The following is a 16302-nucleotide window of genomic DNA, read 5'->3' on the forward strand; positions in this document are numbered from 1 at the left end:
AATGGGCTCGTGTTTGATCACTCGAATTTGAAAGTAAACTTCGATGTAAAGGGACATTGAAAAAGCAACTAAGATTTTCAAGAAAGTAAAATGGTTTGCTTGATCCTCTTTATTAATTTAATTCCTTAAATAAAGGATGGAGAAAATGGAACACACAAGTTGAAATTTCCTAACCACAAATGATACATACCCACTCATTTCTCACTCACATCCTTGAAGAATCGCTCGAGAAAGCAGACAAAAAAGAGAAGGGACGAAAGAAAAAAAATGAGGAAGTATATGAATGGTATAGATGCAGAGCAGAAGCAACAGCGGAAAAATATGGTTTTTAACTTTTTATGTGGTCACGTCCCTTTTCTTGTGCTTACCACAGTCCCCAAACAGTGGGAAGCGCCCGACTTTCCGCGCACCAACAGGAGTACCACCTCGTACCTGTTCACAACAGAAAATTTGAGACCCTTGAAAAGCAACTTTTCATTCAAAGAAGAACAAGCAGAAAAACTTTTCAAAGAAAAAGAGAACACAGTCAAATTTACCTTGACTACCCTTCTAGGCTTTGCCTTGTTCCAGCATAAAAATCCACAACCACCAGCTCCCGAGCTCGATTCATATCCCCTATATACATAAACCATCGGTTATTTTTGCACTGACATGCCACAGTTTTTGTAAATATTTAAACCAATGCTACAGACCCTGGGTGTGAGAAAAAGTGCAAAAGTGGCATAAGAGCAATTGAACAGAGACTTACGGATTGTCTTTGCCAGAACTTGCTGCTAAACTGCTGTCATGCAGTAAACTTGGGGACATGGGATACCTTCTACCAGTTTGGTCTTTCTGCAAGACCCTTCCATTTTTTACGTTCAAAATTTTGACATCATTACTCTGCTCATCTTCCCAATGCTGCTGTGAGGAAAATCTTGCTGAATCCGTGGACTCCATTGGATCTATGCAATAGATACCTTCCTGTGGCAGGACCTGATTCTTCTCAGGTCTCAAGCGACTCAATGATCCTGGTGAACCCTTTTCTACAGCTTGTAACCAGGCAGTTTCCAGCCTCTGCTCACGAATGATGGATTCAATTCTCTGCATTGGATTATCTTGCCTTCTCTCCGTCACACCATTTCTTTCACCCAGAACATCAGAGGAATCGGCTGCAGATTGAAGGTTTCCATCAAGCAAAGGATCTGTTCCATTCCCGCGACCTCCTCTTTGTTCCTTCTCACTTGTCAATGCTGACTCAGCCTGTCTTGGCATATTAACCTGAGTTTCACCTACACCATCTGGCAAGTGGATAATTCTGACATCTACATTGCGTCTAAGAACCATCTCCATGGAGTTTGTAATACTTCTCGAAAACCTGTCTGCCCTGAGTTTAATATCTCCATCCCCAAATGCAACATATGCTACCAAAACACCTGAGAGAAGAATTGCATAAGGAGGGGAGGAACAATACATGAAAAAGATAAAGGCTTTTAATACTAAGGTGCAAAAGAGCAAAATCAAATAAGAGGAACAAAGAGTAATCTAGTACTGCAAAGGAATAAGAAAGAACAGTTGACCACAATTTGATAAAATTAAAAGAAATATATATTAAATTTGATAAATGATAAATGCTCTACCCTATCAACAAAAAAGCAATCCGTTCCCGGCCAACAGTAATTTCAATTCGAGTTGACCTACTTTGAACACATTCTGTATCTCAAGTATTAATCATCTTCCTCTGATAGTAGAACTATAAATCAGAAAAAAAATAGAGGGTGTGCAGAATCATCCGAAATTAAGTTTGCTATGGATTTGATTAGTAGGTATGAAAGCAAACAATGTGTTTTCCTCAGCAACAAATAAGTGAATGCTTTATAAACTTCCAATGCCATTATGGACAAACATCTGGAATCTATGCTTTCAAGTAAACAGCTTAAGGTAAGTGTGTTTGTCAGAAATGCTTCTAAATACCTTGAGCATGCAGAAATACAATTTTGGACCAAAGAAAGTATAATCTGCTAACCTTCAACTTCACATATGGATACAAGCTTTCCATGATTGAGTAGCAACTGCCTCAATGTCTTTGAGTGACACCTCCCAATACACTGTGCCCAGATATCATGTAACTTTCCAGAATCTACGCATCTGTACATCATATTGCCAACCATAATATCATCAGATGAGACAATTGTGGAGCCATCATCTATGACTGGGCTATTTGATGGCTTTGATTTCAAGCTTAAACCATCAATGTTTGAGGAAATATCCCTTTGATGGCCAGAATTGCCATTTACTGCTTTCTGCTGGGATGTAGGTGATATTGATTTCCAGGGCATATATTTAAGGTCAGACATATGCTTGGAAGCAGTAACTTCTCTTGAAGCACTTGATGGATCATCATCAGTTGTTTTGCAGCTCTGCCTCCTGCTGCTGCCTGACTGAGTGAGATCTGGAGATGACATAGAACCAAGTTGCAAGAGTGTTGCTGTGAACCATGTTGAGCGTTCACTGGAAGTCCTTAACTGTTTCTCGGCCTCTGAGAGAAGCTTTAAAGAATGCTTTAACCTCTCCAACTCCGAGTCATTCACTAAACATGAAACTCAAGTCTTAATAGTTAATGGATACAGTTTTTATTATTAAGATGCATGATGACACAAGAAAGAGATAAAAGTACCACAAACTACAATTGCAAAACTCCATTAAAAGCAAATTAAATCTAAAAATACAGACACAGCATAATTGTATATGTTTACTATTACTACTTTTCCAAGAAAAACAAAAAAACTTTGACATCATAGCATACTAGTGATATGTTTCACGGGAATAAACACATCCTATAAAAAGCTCATGAATTACCAGTATATGATGCAGCACAATGCTTATAGTTCACTCTATAGTATCCTCTCTAGTCTAAATGACTGTGGATGAACTTCTCAATTCACTCTAAAATATTGACTCAGCTCACACTTTTAAATAAACAATTCCATATTAATGCCAAAATTGAGATGAATAACATAAGAGACAGGGGGGAAGGAAACATCTCTCATAAAATCAAAACAGAACTGTACTCACAGCTTCGTCCACCAAAGAATGCTTCATCCGGTTTGGAATCAATGACTGTGTATGATCCAGCAATGATGTCCATAATGAGGCCAGCTAGTTGAGACATCAAAACCATTGGATCAACTCCAGAGTCCATCAATTCTCTGGCTCTTTTCACTGTCTCTGCAGTGTTCGATGACATTGCTAATTCCAAAAGTTCCAATAGTTTTTCATCTGAAACAACTCCCACCTGTTGCGGAAAATACAAAACAACGTTGTGTTAAATGATATTGATATCTAAGCATGTTGACTAAAATGAGTATTTGTGAAAGTCCACATTGACAAGTTATCGTAAAGTCAAAGAGTAATGGTTACAGCAAACTCACAAGTTCGTTGACAAGAGAAGTACTAATTCTCTTTCCCAGCAAACTAAGCTGTTCCAACATTGTTTCTGCATCTCGAAGTGAACCATCTGCATTTGTAGCAATGAGGTCCAAAGCATCTTCTTCAACATCAAGGTTCTCCTGAGCAGATATTTTCCTCAATCTATTCACAATATCCACATCTTTAATTTTGTTAAAAAGGTACTTCTGGCATCGGGATTGTATTGTTCGAGGCACATTGTCAAGATCAGATGTGATGAATATGAATACAACTCGCTGAGGTGGTTCCTCGAGAAACTTAAGAAACCCCAGCCATGCCTTGGATGGTAACAGGTGACACTCATCAATGACAAAAACTGTATATCGTGTGGAAGCGGATGATGAACCAACTGACAATCTTTTCAGTAAATATCTAGCTTTATCAATTCCCTTTTTATTGGTTCCATCAACTTCCAGTAGATCACTGCTCTTGCCAGAAATAAAATCTGTACATTCCCTGCAGTAGCCACAAGGCTTACTCTCATCAAGAGCCACACAATTCAGTGCAGCAGCAAATATTCGTGCTGTTGATGTTTTACCAGTCCCACGGGGACCTTGAAAAAGATAAACAGGAGCTATTCGACCCCTTGAAACAGCATTCATAAGTGACTGTACCACGATATTCTGCCCAATCAATTCACTGAAGAATATAGGCCTATACTTCTGACTGAAACTCCGACTATTTTCTGGAGTGTCTTCCTCCTCCACCCCTTCCCCATTGAGAGCTATAATCTCCAATCCCTCTTGACTCCTACAGCTTGATGACCACCGCCTTCCATCCAATCTACTCAAGCCCTCAAGGTCCAGCTCCCCAAAGTTTGTAGAAAGTTCATCGTCACTCCTGCCAGTTCCTATAGATGACCCTATCCTACCATCACCACCATTAGTGAGCAATGGAATAACACCCTGAGCACTCTTCCAAGACATCCTGCGCTTGTGGGTGGCCGAAGAGGATCTCCGGTGTCTGGGATAAATAGTTTGACCACCACAGAGTATGCTGCTTCCTTTCCTCCTTAAAGTATCCGACAACGATGGAGAATAACAACTCCCACACATCCCTCTATGTTTGGGAGTCCTCTTTGACCAATAGCAAGGAATTCCACATCCTTGTCGGCCAGGCAAATCCAACCGATCATCTATCTCATCGTCGCCATCGTTCATTGAGGTTGTGGTACCATCCCAAGAGCCAACAGTGCTGGGATATTGGCGTCCATACCTATTGTAAGAACTGGTTGACAATGCAGGAGTACTGTAGGAATAAGAGGAGTCTTCCTTTCGGCTTGTTCGCAATAACTTTGAGGAAGATCGAGACCAATTCTTGCGCTTGAGTTTGAGGAGCAAAGGGGATGTGGCAGAACCCGAAGCCTGTCTCACATCTTCAGAATTAGAGTAGTCTTCAGTGTCATCAGAGTGGTCCATAGAGTCATCCCTGGTAAAGGGCATGGGAGGAAGCCCCTCCAACAATGCATTATTGGACTTGAAAACTTTTCTACCTAGATTGAGATTTGTATCTCTATGCTGAAACTTTGCCATGGGATCCAAATGGGAAAGGGTGTTGCTATTAGGTTTTTTACTCTTTTTCTTAGGAGGCGCTGTTCTTCTGGCAGAGGGTGTGGCCAAGGAGATAAGATTGGTGTCTCCACATCGAAAGATGGAAGAAGACCGAGGGCCACCTCCTCCGGCGCCTAAGTATGTGTCGCTCTTAGAATCGCAGACATTGTGAGCATCACTCAACGTGTCCTCGAAACTGCCTAGAAGAGAAGAAGATCCATCAATGGCAGCATCTTCTTCCTCTTCTTCGTCTTGGTCTCGGTCATTCTTGTCGCTGGAAGATTTATGGGTCTTCCAATTGTACAAGAAGACCCTCTTGTTGGTGGTAGGTGGCACAGAGTTCACGTGAGAGTCAAGTTGAGAATGGGAAGTGAACTTTGTGGTTGTGGTGGGGCCATGGACGTTGTTGAAGGCAGAATTCCATGCAGATACAGATGCAGATCTTGAGGAGTTGAGTGGTGACTTCCATGATGAAGTGGTGCCAGGATCCCTCAAGACACGAGCTGCTTTCCGAATTTGGGTAAGCTCCTTCTTCAGGTGCAGCTTGCTTGCCATTTCTGACATGTCTCTTCTCTTCAATTTGCATTTACTTAACTCATCAATATCATTGTCAAGTAAATCAAAAGATGATCTTTAAGATGTTGGAGGAAAATGCCCATCTTTTCTTGAAGAAATCTGATCTCCTTCACTTATTTCTTTGCTGCACCAGCTACAATGTTCTAACCTGTTAGAGTGAACAAGATAATCCTATGAACAAAATTTTACATTCACAATTTTCACAAGTGGCATAGACAAGACTCAGTCAACTTATTTCTGAAGCTAAGACGTTAAATATAACTTACAGTATCATTTTCCTTGAAACCTTAATTCTATTTTTTTATTTACCAGAACAAAGAAAACGAGCATAAATGTGTATGCATATACCTTAGCATACAAAACGGAAACTCAGGATAATTGTAATGATCCAAATCAACCTTATTACCCTGGTTGCTCCAACTGAATTGCCAAAATTTTAGCTTATGTGCAGCTCCTGGAACACCCAGGATATTATTAATTTGACCCTGCATTAGGTGCTATTGAATTATTGAAAAACAATATTTAAATTTATCCTAGATCAAATATAACATGACACTAATAACCCAAACAATTAACAATTTTTAGTTCATGCAATAACCAGGATGTGATTTATATATCTATTTTTTATCCAATTATATGCTAAAATTTAGCTCATGCAAGGTTTTTCTCATTTACCAGAACCGGGAAAGAAAAAGAGCATAAATACCTATGCATATGCCTTAGCATAAAACGTACAGGTTAAATAAAATAAACCCTTTAATTAATCAGATCACTGAATACGACTTAATTGACAAACATTCTCTTCATCTATCATCATCAAAGGAGGAAAAATAAACAAAATCACAAATAAGTGTAATTAAACTTGCAAAGGAAAAATGAGATCAGCAGCATCAAATTGAGATCATGTAAAAATCTTTTAAACTCACCATTCCTTATGCCAGTTATCATCATATTGTAAAACCTTGAAAATAATGTAATCATTTGAACGACAAAATTTTTCAGATATGTTGTGTGTATGTTTTTCCTCCCCTGATCCATTAGCAACTTTTAGTCAACACAGGAATTTCAGATCCAAATCATAGTTCTCTCTTTACAGCTGTAAATTGTATCAAAAAGAAAATTATGAATTTTGTAAAAACTTATAGTTCGCTGCTACATATACCATGCTAATTCCAATTTTTGCAACTAATATTAATTACCATTAATCAGTGCATATTAATCAATTTAGAAATGCGCATGTGTATGAACATTCCTGATCCTTGCATAATTTTATTTATGCCCCGCAACAAGCTACAAGATCCAAAAGAAGTTCACCATTGGACTAGAGAACAAGGATGCAGCAGTATTCAACTCTTTTTCACAAATCTAAAGAATAGAGATCACGAGGAATTAATTTAGTTTGATAACACTACAATGTGAACATAAATTATATCAAAAGTAGGTGCTTATATCTTGATCTATTCTTTGATGAGTATAACACTCCGAGAATGTGATTAGGAAATGAAAAAGGGAGAATAAAAAGAAAAACTAAGAGAGTAGCTCACCATTGAACGCGTCGGAGAAGAGAAGGACGCCGCAGAGAAGAGGCGGACGCGGCGAAGCAGATGAGAACGCGACGGAGCGGACGTGGCAGAGCAGAAGTGAGCAACAGGAAGCGAACGAAGCAGATCCGTGCGACGTGGTGGACGGCAGAGCGCGGTGCTAGGGTTTCGTTGAGGAGGTTTGGAAATGGAGTTTATAGAGAGAGAGAGAGAGAGAGAGAGAGAGAGTAATGGAGGGTGAAGGATGGAGTTTGCGGCGGTTCTAGGGTTCGGTGAAGGTGAGGTAAACGAGGTGCAAAGGGAGAGAGCGTGGAGACTGGAGAGGGTGTAGGCCTGTAGGGAGAGGAAGCAGCAGATGGAGTAGGGAGATGACTGTGTTGCAAAGAAAGTTAGACTTTAGAGGGAGGATCAGTATTACTACGAGGAAGATGCAACTTCAAATATTAATGCGTGTCATATATTACATTCAATAAAAATATTTTGACGATGACAACTCTTTTTCCGTCTTCTTCCTCTTGGTTCTGGTCGTTCTTGTCAATAAGACCTCCTTGTTAGTGGAAGGTCGCATGTGTTAGGGAATCACATTTAATAAATCGCAATTTTTGGAAATGAGAAACATGGAATTGAACTAACAATTTTGGGAAAATATGGAAGATTTGTTGACTAAGCGAAAGAATTTACAATTTTACAAAATATAAAAAGATGATACATATAACATTTTTACTTATATGTGGAGATAATAAACTACATAAAAAATAATATTTTTTTCCTTCATTAACTTAAAACTATAACTCTTTTCTATGTCAGTAGATTACAAAAGAAATAATCATAAAGAAAACATCATATATTTCTTTTCTCTATACACTCACGGACTCAATTTTTGGTGTTACATAAATTAATTTTTGGGTAAATTTTATGGCACTTATAATTTAGTGTCTAATTTTTGTTTAATTTATTTTTTATGATAAAATTTAAATATTTAATAATTATTTATTTTATATTTTTAAAATTAAATATTAATTTTTAATTATTTTTAATAAATTAAACAAATACTTTTAAACATTATTATAACAATTACCTAACTTTTAACATTCAAAATTGATTTTTTCCCACGTACTTATAACATAAAAGCCCATATATATAATATGAAACCCAACCACATATTTATACGATTTTAGTACTCATGAGCCATATAATTTTAATTATTGTTTTACACTAAAAAAATACTAAAAATTATTAAAGTTTATTATTTTTTATCATTAATTAATTATTAATATTTAAAAATATAAAATAAAATATATTATTAAATTTTTAAACTAAAAAAATTAGACTAAAAAATTGTATTAATCACTAAATAATAGCTAAAACAAATAAATTTTGAGTGCTTTCTAATATTTCTCTTACAAAAATAATTATTCTGTATCTTTTTAAAAAAGCATGTTACTATTTTTTTTCCTTTCTAAATATGTAACTTACAATATTCAATCGAAATAAATTTTTAAGAATTATAGCAATAAAAAACAATATATCATTATTATTACTAAAAATATCTCCCATGTTAATTTTAAGTTCAATCTTATTTTTAATTTATAAAAAAATTTAATTATTCTATTGATATTTATAATTTTATCGAATTTTTAATTAGATTTTTATACTTTTTTTTCTTTTCAATTAAATTTCTATAATATATCATATTTTGCAACTAAGTCTCTACCCTAATAAGAACATTGAAATTAACAGAATTTTTTATTAAATTATATAGAATATTTTGTCAGATATTAGGCATATTCATTTTGTTTAACGAAATATTCCATTAACTCTAGCGTTTTGTCATAGCATGGGCTTAATTACAAAATCTGATATAGTATAGGAACTTAATCGAAAAAAAAGTATAGAGATTTAACTGAAAATTTAATAAAACTATAAGAACTGACAAAGATAATTAAACCTTTATAAAATAACACATTAACACTTATGAGATCATATGTCATAAATAATAATTTAAAAATACAAAAAAAAAGATTTACTATTCCAATGCTTGGTCGCAATTTAAATTAGGTTATGTTTTTTTCTCATATTCAGACACTCTGAGACTGAAATTGAGTATTGTGTTTAGTGATTAAAGACTAAAACTAAAATTTTATTTTTAAACATATTTTTATTTAACTTTTTAAATTTCAAATCTATCCCTCCAGTTTTTGTATTTATCTTAAACTAAACATGATATTAAGATATAACTCAATTTAATATATTTTACACCAAATATAATATAGAAACTCAATTTAGTTTCTATATCTCAATTCTCTCTGTCCTGGTCTCTGTCTATTAGTCTCAGTCTTCCTTCTAAATGTAACTTTAAAATTCTATGTTATTTTTAATTATTGGGTAAAGTATATTTTTTATCTTTGAAATTTGTTAAAATTTTCAAAAATACTCATAAATTTTATTTTGTTTCAATTTTATCCTAAAATTTTTTTATTTGTATCAAATATACCCTTGACGGCTAATTTTTCAAAAAATTTAGGACTAATTCAACAATAATTTTCAAAGAATAATCATCAACACAAGTAAATCAAATATAATTATCATATATTATTATTGGATCAGTCTTAATTTTTTAAAAAATTAATTGTTAGGAATATATTTGATGCGAATAAAAATTTTTTAGAATAAAATTAAAATAAATAAAATTTAGATATATTTTTTAAATTTTTGACAAATTTTAAAAATAAAAATATATTTTATTTTAAATTATTTTATTAAAATAGTTATACAAGTGAAAATTTTTATTAGTTTTTTTTATCAAGTAATACGATTTCTTTAAGATGAGATTGGTCTCATTTCACCTATTAATTCTATACAAATTTTAATTTTAAATAAGTGGAATAAAAATTCAATTTTTTTTGTTAATGTTCTTTTTTTTTTGTCCAAACAACAAGAGAAACAAATAAAAACATAAAGAAGGTTTAATTATTTTGTTAGTTTTTATAATTTTATTAAATTTATAATTAGGTCTTTATATATATTTTTTTCAATTAAATTTTTATATTATTTTTAATTTTATTATTAGATTATTTTTGTATCAAAAATATTAAAATTAATGAGATATTTATTCAAAAAAATATGGTTAAAAATCTAATTAAATTATTAATTATAGATAATTTACAAAAAAATATTCTATTAACTCTAATATTTTTTATTTCTTACATTGACAAAAGCCTACTTATAAATATTAAAAGTAATGCAAAAACTTAATTAAAAAATATATAACTAAAAATCTAATTACAAATTTAATAAAATTATAAAGACTTACAAACTAAACAAAAACTTCAAGTGGCTTCAGACTTTCAAACTGCTATTTTGTAACCAACGGATTAGCAATACAATTTACTTCCCTCAAAACTAATTTAAATTCAATTTCTACTTAGCATAAATCTTGGAATTTTAAAACTAGATCATCATAGTCCTTCTTTTATCACTTGCAAACTATTGGATTGTGATGAAGGCTCCTCGCGAATCAGTTTCACAAACCAGATCTTTCACTCCACGCTCCACACTCCACAGTCTCAAATAAGAGAAAAATCTCTCCATATGGCAAAAGTTTTGCAACAACAAACATACCAAAAAAAAAAAATACTCAATACAATTTTTTACCCAGAATCAGCTATCTCCTTCGACAGAGATACACTCACATCGCAATTAAGTTTTATCTTGTTGGAGGAAGGCTCGACTCGATGAGTAATATTTTTTTTGTTAATTTATATAGACCATGTAATTTTTAAGCGAAACTTAAAAAAATTATTGTTGATAGTAAAATATCACACTTCATTATGTCATTTTAAAAGAGAAATTAATAAAATTTATTTTCCAATACTATAAATCCTATATTGTTAGAAAAGTAAAACTCAGACAATAATATATTTAAAAAATTAAAAGTTATTTTTTCAAAAGCCACAATTTATATACTTAAATAGACAATACTAAAAATAAGAATATTATTGTTTATTTAAAATAATTATTTGATTTTTTTCTTAAATTTTATTTAAATATGTTTTTTTTATCATTTTGATATAATTTAGTCTTTTTTAATAATTAGTACTTGCTAGTGATTTTTAGAGTTATTTGGTTTTACTTACGTTATTAGATATTGTAATAAGAATTGGCAAATGAGATGTTTGGAAATGATTGAAAATAATAGTATTCTTCAAGAGAAATTATTTGTTATTTGGATATGATATCTTTTAGCCTAAGATGTAGGTCAATAAGATGTTATTTGTGAGATAAATTGTGTGGAAGCGTTTAATCTTGTTACTAATCACCAAGATGGTTTTGGATTTATTGATCCGTTGATGCTCAAAATAAGAGATATCATACATTGGAATTGGCGTATGGACTTTCATTTGATTATGAGAGATGCAAATACAGTGACAGACACTATAACAAAGATAAGATAACGATGAGGTTACAACTTTATTATATGAAATTTCCTTCCTTTTGGGATGAGTTTAAGAATAATCTTATTAAACAAAACTGTCTTTCTATTTAAATAGTTCATTTATTTTTCTTATTTTTAATTTTTTGTTTAGTTTATCTAAATTACCAAAAAAACTAATAAATATCTCATATGAGGACAAAAAAAAAAGTAATGCAATTATCAAAGTATATCCGGATGAGCGTTTTTTTTTTTTTTTTTTACTTAAATGATGGTTTGAGAATGTAAAATAAATTTTTATTTAGTTTTTTTTATCAAATTTAATTAATTTTATTTTCCATACTCACAATTTATTTGTTCAAAACCAAATAAATCAGTTTATTCAAACCATAAAATGTTACATTTTAAGTGTTATTTTGATCTCATATTTATATTTGATTTTGTATTCTATTAATCCAAACTAAGTAATATTTCATTCTAATTATAATTTTGTATAACCTAAATAATGTTAACTATTTAAATATATTAATTAATAAATTTACTAACTTATTAATTAAAGTAATTATTTTTACAGAAATATTTAATAACAAAAAATATTAGTTAAAAACGATCAAAATTTATTATTTTTAATTTTATTTAATACATTATATACTAAATAAATATTAAATAAAATAAATTTAGATTGAATATTTTATCTCTTTAATATTATCATTATCATTATTTTTATTAAACACTTTCGACTGATCATAAAAATTTAACTATAGACATAAATAAATAATAAAAATATATTAAAGCAAAAAATCAAGTGGGGCCTCTTAGTTTTTACCCCACCTGATTTTCCTTCACACAAAACAAAAAGTAAATAATTCAGGTATTATTTAAGGTGTCTTTTTTAGGAAATAAAATTATTTACTTATTTATTTCTAAAAACTTTCCGTTAGTTTTATTTAGTTACAGCGGGTTATTCATTATTCATTCAATCATTAAGTTATGGTTATTGCCTTATTGGATGCATGGCAAGGTCTTGCCATTTGTCAAGGGCTTCCTTCTATGCTTCCACCATTTCACCTCCATCTATTTATTCATGTGATGTTAATCATGTTATGTTAGTTGAAACAACCTAACCATGTGAAATTCTTGTGACATTTCTTTATGCTCTCTCCAAATATACTACTATTTATGAATAGTGAATAATAACCTTTCTCTTATTGTAACTGTAATGATTGTATTTTGTCTTGGGGATATCAATATTCATAAATCATTTCATTCTTAGCCTTTTTTTTATATGATATTCTCTAATTTCTCATTATAAGGATTAATTCGACAATTTGTCACCGATCTAAATTTTATTTAAGTATTTAATATTGATCAATTAATTATTACATATATAAAAAATTTTAAATTTTTTAATATTTATTTAAACAAAGAAATAAATTATTTATTTTATTAATAATATTTTTAATATTTATTTAAACAGATAAATAAATTATTTATTCTATTAATAAATATATTTTTACGAATAAATAGTCAAATTAGTCCTCAAAAAATTATTAATTTTTAAATTAGTTTTCAAACTTTTTTTAATTAAATTCATCTTTTAAAATTTTAAGTTAGTTATTTTAGTTTTTATGTCACTTTTATTACTAACGGCATTAAAATTTGTTGACGTGACTCGTTAAATTACATCACAATACACACCTAATAATTTTAATTGGTGGTTAACATGATAAATTTATGAAATTAGATCAAAAAAACTCTAAATTGGGGAATTCCAATGCCTCACGTTTTCTCTTTATTTATGTTTTAATTTGATTTAATTTTATAAACTTATCATATTAATATTTAATTAAGACTTTTATATGTGTGTTGTAATATTATTTAACGTGTCACATTAACAAATTTTAACGTTAAATATATAAAAGAAATGATAAAAGAACTAACATAATTAATTTAAAATTTTTAAAAAATAAATTTAATTAAAAAATAGAAAACTAATTTAAAAAAAAATAATCTTCTAAGAAGAAATTTAACCATTTATCCATATTCTTACCTACTAAGTGGCAATGCAATACCACCGTACTAGCTTGCTAGTTCCTAGTATTACTCTACACAATAAATTCGGCACAAGTGATGGTGACAGCTTGACAAAAGTCTTATATCATAGAGAATTGGAAAATTAGGCATGTGATTTAGATACCCTTCTCTTTGGTCTTTAACCTTATTTGGGCACATAAACCACATCTTTGACTCAAGTCTCTCGGTTATTCTCCTTCTTTATAATAATATTCTCCTCGCATAGGTCCAATAAAAGAGAATCTCCATTATAAATAGAAATATATCCTATAATAATATGATGGTGTAGGCATATATGTTATTGGATATTGATTCATAATTAATAATAATAAATTATCAACTAATCAACTCTCTCAATGGTATTATGATCTAGTAATTAAGGGGAAAAAGATACTAAATATTGATAATTACTAGTTTAGTATCCTGCCATTTACGAGGTGGTTAGTGGGCTTAATTTCTGGGAACATGGCGGAGTTGCAATTGGCAGGTAGCATTTATTTTAAATGAATTAATTGTTTTATAGTGGTGGCAGATCAGATCACATTCACATTCAGAATTTACTTTTGATATATGACCAAATGATCAGTAATAACTAATAAGATACGTAAATCCTAGAGAATTTATGATGAATTTATAAATCTTTAAAAAAATATTAATTACGTTCTTAAAAGATTGCGATATTATATTTATAGATTTTTTTATTGAATCGAATAGAAGAATGATAGAAGGGTACATTTTGTCTAATATTACAGTTTTTTAAGATGTTAAGTCTATTATTATAATTGTTCAGGAATTTACTTAATAAATTCTTCTTTGGAAATTTATAAATCCAACATATTTTTTTAACATCTACTACTTATCTTATTATTTTAAACTTCTTTTACATTATTATTTAATCATATTCATTATATTCGTCTAAATCACTTTTGAAAATGCATATAAAATGTAACTAATTTTGTTGGCACAATAATACACAAATGACTTTGGTATCACATTTTTTATTAACTAAATTTCATTTTATTAATATTTTACTTTATTGCCTTTTACCTTAAAGCAATATGATAAGAATCATCCTTTTCTCCGAATTTCTTTTGCTTCACTCCATACTTGTTATTAATACTTGTTATCCATCCATTGGACTAACATCCTAATATCCATTTTATATTAATTTATATGTACAAATTTTGATAAATATAAATATAAATTATATATATTTTTATGTATAAAATTTTTATTAATATAAATATATATTATTATTAATTAAATATTAACAAAAAATAATGATATTTATTAATTATGTAATATTACCCTTATATTAATTAAAGTCGAATTATAATATAATATTTGCATAACTAAAATGGACACATCGTTCCGAGTCATTACAAAATCACATGATAAAAAAAAGCGAACTCAATTAGTTTACAGTATGATATCTTATTCAACATTTATTAATTTTAATAATAATTAATAAATATTAAATAAAATAAATTTTTGTTATTTTTATTACCTTTTTTTCTTTGTTACCAAACTAAGAAATTTGACGTGTTATACCTCAATTAGAGTTCAGCCAAAACAATATCTAACCTATGTTTGAATTAAGTAAAAGAAAAGTACAAAGAGAATTTTCGTATAAATATTTTTACAGAGATCCAAGTATGTTTATCAACGGATTTTTTTCTGAAATAAAATAAAAAAATTTAATAATTTTTAAATATTTTTTTTGAACTTTAGTTCTTTAAATATGATTTTTTTATTTAAAGCATTCTATAAAAATGATAGAGTTCCTCTTATCTTGATCAACTTCCTTCAATCTTTTGTGCACATTTTTAATTTATTTTAATCCATTATCATTATTTTCAAATAGTATATAGATTTACAAATAGTATATAAGAGTACACAAAAATACACAGACAATAAACATAGATTTTTCAAAAAAAAAAAATTAATTATAAATAAAAAATAAGTCATATTTAACAATAGCAATCATTATCATCGTCTCAAAAAATACATAAGTACACTAGAATAAACTATATATTAACAAAAATTTTTTTAATTATAAATCATATTTTATTTTAAAAAATATAAATAAATTTTTTCAATCATTAAGCACATTCAATTGTTTAGCTATATATACAAATCCAACAAAAAAAAAAACAAGACACCATCTATGATCCTGATACATATTGTATAAAGAAATAGAGAGAATATAATAGAGATTTATAGAATTAGGATCAGAAAAAAATTAAAATTTTCAATTACATAATATCTCTCTATATTATTATATTATATTTTTATTTATAGTATAATTCTCTAATTAAACTATAGACTCAATACTAATCCTAACATTATTCTTCCCTTCAAAGATAACATTATCCTTGTGGTTGCCAAAAAAATATAAATCTTAATTAAAATTGTAAATAAAAATTACAATTAATAAAAAATTAATTCTAAATTAATATTTTCTATACTACTACTTAAAATAAAAATTTACCACTAGGATTTTATTGTTTAAAAGAAAAGTCATTAGAGAGTATCTAATATAACTTTTTTCTTTTCATAACTGAACCCAATTTAACTTGGTAGATAACATATGGAGGAAACATACTCTGATCCAATTTAGATTGGATTTGGGTTTGGAAAATCCACATCCATGGGAAGCCCAACTCTAAAACAGAGAGTACTC

At 29.8% G+C, this 16302-nt stretch overlaps 1 protein-coding gene across 6 annotated transcripts; it reads right to left on the bottom strand.

Annotated features, from left to right (window-relative positions):
* Positions 1 to 69: 69 nt before the first annotated feature.
* On the bottom strand, positions 70 to 7724 carry LOC112716348 (protein STICHEL). Of its 6 annotated transcripts, XM_072205355.1 has the most exons (10): positions 7118 to 7667; positions 6773 to 6938; positions 6500 to 6669; positions 5922 to 6058; positions 3411 to 5721; positions 3055 to 3274; positions 2006 to 2569; positions 749 to 1415; positions 537 to 615; positions 70 to 432 (listed from the first exon to the last, which is right to left on the bottom strand). In XM_072205355.1, the coding sequence occupies exons 5-10, from the start codon at positions 5559 to 5561 to the stop codon at positions 337 to 339; spliced, it is 3777 nt and encodes a 1258-aa protein (XP_072061456.1). In that variant the 5' UTR covers positions 5562 to 5721; positions 5922 to 6058; positions 6500 to 6669; positions 6773 to 6938; positions 7118 to 7667; the 3' UTR covers positions 70 to 336. The 6 variants fall into 6 exon arrangements, with proteins under 6 accessions (XP_072061456.1, XP_025624026.1, XP_025624025.1 ...); XM_025768241.3 differs by lacking the exons at positions 6500 to 6669; positions 6773 to 6938 and having other exon boundaries at positions 7118 to 7678; XM_025768240.3 differs by lacking the exons at positions 6500 to 6669; positions 6773 to 6938 and having other exon boundaries at positions 5922 to 6027; positions 7118 to 7653.
* Positions 7725 to 16302: the final 8578 nt, after the last annotated feature.

This window comes from Arachis hypogaea, chromosome 10, assembly GCF_003086295.3.
Source record: "Arachis hypogaea cultivar Tifrunner chromosome 10, arahy.Tifrunner.gnm2.J5K5, whole genome shotgun sequence".
Classification (NCBI taxonomy): Eukaryota; Viridiplantae; Streptophyta; class Magnoliopsida; order Fabales; family Fabaceae; genus Arachis; species Arachis hypogaea.

What these genes read in the sequence shown, in the direction of transcription:
- LOC112716348 (XM_025768238.3), bottom strand. Translation starts at nt 5,561, where the DNA reads ATGTCAGAAATGGCAAGCAAGCTGCACCTGAAGAAGGAGCTTACCCAA. An exon ending in CTTCTCTTGTCAACGAACTT is followed by an intron (nt 3,275 to 3,410) that starts GTGAGTTTGCTG and finishes TTTCCGCAACAG; the next exon opens with GTGGGAGTTGTTTCAGATGA. An exon ending in AGCCTAGAAGGGTAGTCAAG is followed by an intron (nt 433 to 536) that starts GTAAATTTGACT and finishes TGTTGTGAACAG; the next exon opens with GTACGAGGTGGTACTCCTGT.